At 43.2% G+C, this 4,654-nt stretch overlaps 1 protein-coding gene across 1 annotated transcript; it reads left to right on the top strand.

The window, feature by feature from the left end:
- The first annotated feature begins 2,947 nt into the window (after positions 1–2,947).
- On the top strand, positions 2,948–4,654 carry LOC129717619 (cuticle protein 2). The gene is made up of 3 exons (XM_055667648.1): positions 2,948–3,183; positions 3,393–3,649; positions 3,747–4,654. Exons 1-3 carry the CDS (start codon positions 3,172–3,174, stop codon positions 4,234–4,236), a joined length of 759 nt encoding a protein of 252 aa, XP_055523623.1. The 5' UTR covers positions 2,948–3,171; the 3' UTR covers positions 4,237–4,654.

The following is a 4,654-nucleotide window of genomic DNA, read 5'->3' as shown; positions in this document are numbered from 1 at the left end:
TAGCAAACCAGTAGATCAGTCGTTTGGGTGCGAGAGGCCGCCGCTTCCGACGGCGGGTCGGCGGCCGGCTCGGACTGCGGAAACCACGGCGGCTTAGTGCCGCCTCGTTTCCTTGCCTTCGATTATGCGTCTTCGCCGCATGATTTGAAGAAAAGTATTATACCCAACTTTAACTCTTTAGGAATATAATAACACCTGATCTATATAACTTGATCTCATGCAATCGTACAACATCGCATTCGGCCTCGCGTCCGTTCGGCCTTGCGTCTGTTCGGCCTTGCGTCTATTCGGCCTCGCGTCCATTCGGCCTTGCGTCTATTCGGCCTCGCGTCCATTCGGCCTTGTGTCCGTTCGGCCTCGCTTCCGTCATGCCTTTCGGCAGTATGCCTCGTATCCATTATGCCTCACATCCATTATGCCTCGTGTCTGTATGCCTAGCATACTATGCCTAACATCCATATGCCTAGCGTCCATATGCCTCGTGTCCCGTCCCCAATTAATTCAATGGTGTTAAGCTGTTTTTTTTCGTATATTATATAAGCTTTAAAAATGAACGAAATGCATTGGAAATTGACTGAGTTTAAAACATTCGGAAGTGGGTAATTTTCGTGACGCTCTCGATGTTTTCGGTTTCACAATTTGTACCCTTATCTATGTTGCCGTAAGACGTAATTCTACATCAAAATCGATGTGCTTAAGTTGACTCTGTTGGGAGCAAAATGAAAAATGAAAAGAAATTGTATTGATTAATTCATAAATGCTTCATGATCGCGTGCGATATCCGCTCTGACATGATAAATAAGTCACTGCTTTATTTCCAGTTATTCCATTCTTCATCGTTCAAAAAATTTTATTTCGTATGTCGCAATACTAATGTACGAAAAATGAATCTCATTTTACTCTGGTTTAGAGCTATCTTCTGAATAGCCCCACCTCAATTTCAAGTTCCCACAGTTTGTCTCAGTTTAGTAATACGGATGCACAAAAAATGATTTCTTGTGGACATTCTGTCGAGCTGGTGGAAGAGCTGAAAGACCCTCTAATAAAAATCAAATCAAATCAAATTTGTCGAGCCGGACCGATTCTGAAACGTCTGAACTCTTCTAAGTTTGGACTTAGCTGTGTGGCCCCAAACAATAATTGAGTGTTGTAATATGGAGTGAACACAACCATAATAAAATTGTAGTAATGCTTGTTTTGGCAAAAAAACGCGTACTGCTTTCATAAGGCCACATAGCGACGAAATTTTACCTACAACGGTCTTTATATGATTATCCCATGAGAGTCTAAATGCAAACCCAAGTATATAAAAACCTCTACCTTTACGACAGCGGTTTTCAACCTGGGGTACGCGTACCCCTAGGAGTACGCAAAAGCCTTCAGGGGGTACGCGAAAAAAAATCAGTAATAGCGGACAAAGCCATTTTCCTTTATAATACTTCACTTGTTGTTCAAACTTCCTCTTAAAACATGACTGTAGCAATCAAACAAACTATAGTTCAATCTGAAACCTGAACTAGACCATCACAACATGATCTACTACCAGGTAGTCTCTCCCATTCTGCGAGAACATTCCAAGCCAGGGGGTAAAATTGATTTAGAAAATGTCGCCAAGGGGTACGTGGACAACCAAAGGTTGAGAACCGCTGCTTTACGATATTCAAGTTTTTGACAAGCGGGTCTGGATGCTGCGAGATTTTTTTCCGTGACGAGTGGAAGGTTCATAAAAGGATTATTACCGTTGAAATGCTCTATGAGTTTTCCCAAATCACACTCTATGTCTTATACAACGAATTGAATATAATTTAAATATTCAACGGATTGAATATAAGTGATTTAATCATTCAAAATATCCTGCATCGCCGCTCTGCACGTACTCAGGGTTACGATTTTGTTTCAATTTGCTCCCTTCTGCGATAGGTACCAAATAAATCAGGTCAGGATTCGAAAAAGGAGAAAAAAATCCTTTCAAATTTCTCACTACCATACACCGTTTGATTCATACGTATGTTGTTTCGCGAATTGTTTTCATTCATGTTATTCCTAAGTCCAGACAATATATTTCTCAGATCTGTCACCATTTTGTATGTTTTAAAAACAATTTTTTGTATTGCAATACACCTGAACTTTGCATTCCAACTCTATCATTTCAAATCAGTCAACGGTGGAATTGGGAGTTAAAAATAGATCGAGGTTATTTACATAATTGAGCACAATTAATTTCGATATGCGTATAACAAGAATCGTTACGGTTATGAATAAACTTTTTATTTCTAGAACTAGCAACAGATTCAGTGTAGTGTCAGCAAAGAGTGATTGCCAGATGAATAAATATACTCGATTGATCACAACAAAAACGTGTCACTGACAAATCTAAAATATCATTTTGATAAATGTAACGTTTTTAATTGGATCACCAACCGCGTTTTAAACGTAACTTTTCACTGACGAAACAACACCGAAGAAATGGAAACAAAAATCAAGTGCTTTGAAGAAAATCCATTTTACAATTTGAAACGGTAACGGAAAGCAATGAAGTAATTGCTGAAAATTTGGCTAAACTCCACTACTAAGATACTTTGATCTTTCTGCATACAGCCAAACCATTTCGCCGTCCCTCCGCGCACGGCGAGCTAACCGCTCGTACTAACTACCCGCTGGTCGTTCGCCCAGCATCGAGAGCAGATTGTTGCTGCCCGTTTGTGGTTCTCTCGCGCTCGGAAATATATGAATGCTTTTTAGTTTCGCGACTTAAGCCTGCGGCCGATGGCTATCGCGGGGCAACATCGCGAAAGAAGCTGTGGCTCGCGGCACTTAGCGACAGCGGGGGTGAAGGTGGAAGTCAAGTTGGGCGGGTTTTTGACTCTACTTAGTACATTCGCTCGCGAGTTGCGATCGAGCGGCCCTGTTTGTGTTGTTCCCAAGGTTCGCCCGCAACCGGCGGTGGTTCTTCGTATAAAAGCCACTAGTTAGTCCCGGCCAAAGTTAGTTCTTTCTTTGCAGTGAATCTAACCTGGTCTTGGTCCCACTAGAAGGATCAGGATCTGTGTCTCTAACCCGCGAGTGTGCGTGTGTAGTTATCGAGTAAAGGCTTTCCGGAAGAAAAGCAGTTTACCGCACAAGGAAACCTCGAGGAGTCAACACCGACACGAAGGAAAAGCAAAAGCTAATATGTTTCGATTTGTGAGTGTCCTTTTTCGGTTCTTGTTTGGTGATTGTTGTTTGAAGGACGTGAGTTCCGGAAGAAGAAACTCTTTAATGAACTTGGGAATATTAACCAAATCTCACACATGAACGTTGACGAAATCTTACTTCCGGGTCATTAAGACGTGTGCCTGTTGTTGGTGATTGGAATACTGCAATAATCATTTGTTTTTTGTTGTGTTTTGAAGATTTTGGTATCAACGTTGCTGGTGGCAGCAGCCGCTCAGTACCAAGGCGGATACAACCGGGATCCGAAGACCGCTGCTATTCTGAGCGAACAGCGCTATTTGGCCGGAGATGGCAAGTTTGGCGCTGCCTATGATCAGGAGGACGGAACTAACTTTAAGGAGGAAACGGATGCCGATGGTAACCGTCGTGGATCGTACAGCTATGTCGATCCATCCGGACAAAGACGAACGGTCTCCTACGTCGCTGGAAAGAATGGGTAAGTTTATAGTGAATTTTTAGCAAGAAAAAAAATCCGTTCCGTTTTGTATAGCGATAATCTTCGAGCAACGTCCTAATTAAACTTGAATTTCCAGATTCCAAGCTTCTGGTGATCACCTGCCAGTGGCTCCTGCTGCTCCGGCACATGCTGCACCACAGCCCCAGTACCAGCCCCAACCTCAATACCAGCCTCAACCCCAATACCAGCCTCAACCTCAATACCAACCACAGCCACAATATCAACCCCAATTCAGCAGCAGTGGCCGCAGCTTCGATAACCAGGGTTATGACGATGGACAGTACGACCCCCGCTGGAACGACCCTTCCTTCAGTGAACAACATTCCCGCCAAGCTCCTGCTCCCATCCCAGCCCCAGCTCCAGCCCCAGCACCTGTCCATAACTATCACCCTGCTCCAGCATCAGCTGCTCCTGCTCCACAGTACAATCACTACAACCACGCCCCGGCAGCTCCACAACCACACCAGGACTGGACTACTCAGGCTCCACATCGGTTCCAGCCCCCGGGTAAACTGCAGTTGAACAGAACCCCTGACGGTTTCAGCTATTCTTTTAACAAAGTCTAAGTGTTCGATACCGAAAGCAAGTCAAAGAGATTGAAAGAGAGACCGTGTGATCGCGTATGTGAGCTAGAAAGAGAAAGAACGCGTGAAACGTACAGGATTCCATTCTCCACCACTGCCACAGATCCTTCGGAATTTCCCTCCAAGCTGCCTTCAGTTTAGCGCGCGTGTTCTGTTCACTGTTTGTTTTAGTAGTCGAGTAAGAGTTACTGCCTGTTGTGATATAAGTACGTAGGAGATACTTTAGCATTGAATAACGTCTACACTGGTTTAGCTAGATTTTATGTAATCTTCCATTAATCTCAGTTTTGAATACGAAATACTCCTTATAGTTTCCTCTGATTCAAACCAATTGTAAAATTTCAAACTACAAATCAATTGAAAGTAAAAAACAGAAAAATTAAAAAAAAATCTCATACAA

Source organism: Wyeomyia smithii, chromosome 1, assembly GCF_029784165.1.
Source record: "Wyeomyia smithii strain HCP4-BCI-WySm-NY-G18 chromosome 1, ASM2978416v1, whole genome shotgun sequence".
Taxonomy (NCBI): domain Eukaryota; kingdom Metazoa; phylum Arthropoda; class Insecta; order Diptera; family Culicidae; genus Wyeomyia; species Wyeomyia smithii.
This window is presented reverse-complemented; position numbering and strand designations above follow the sequence as displayed.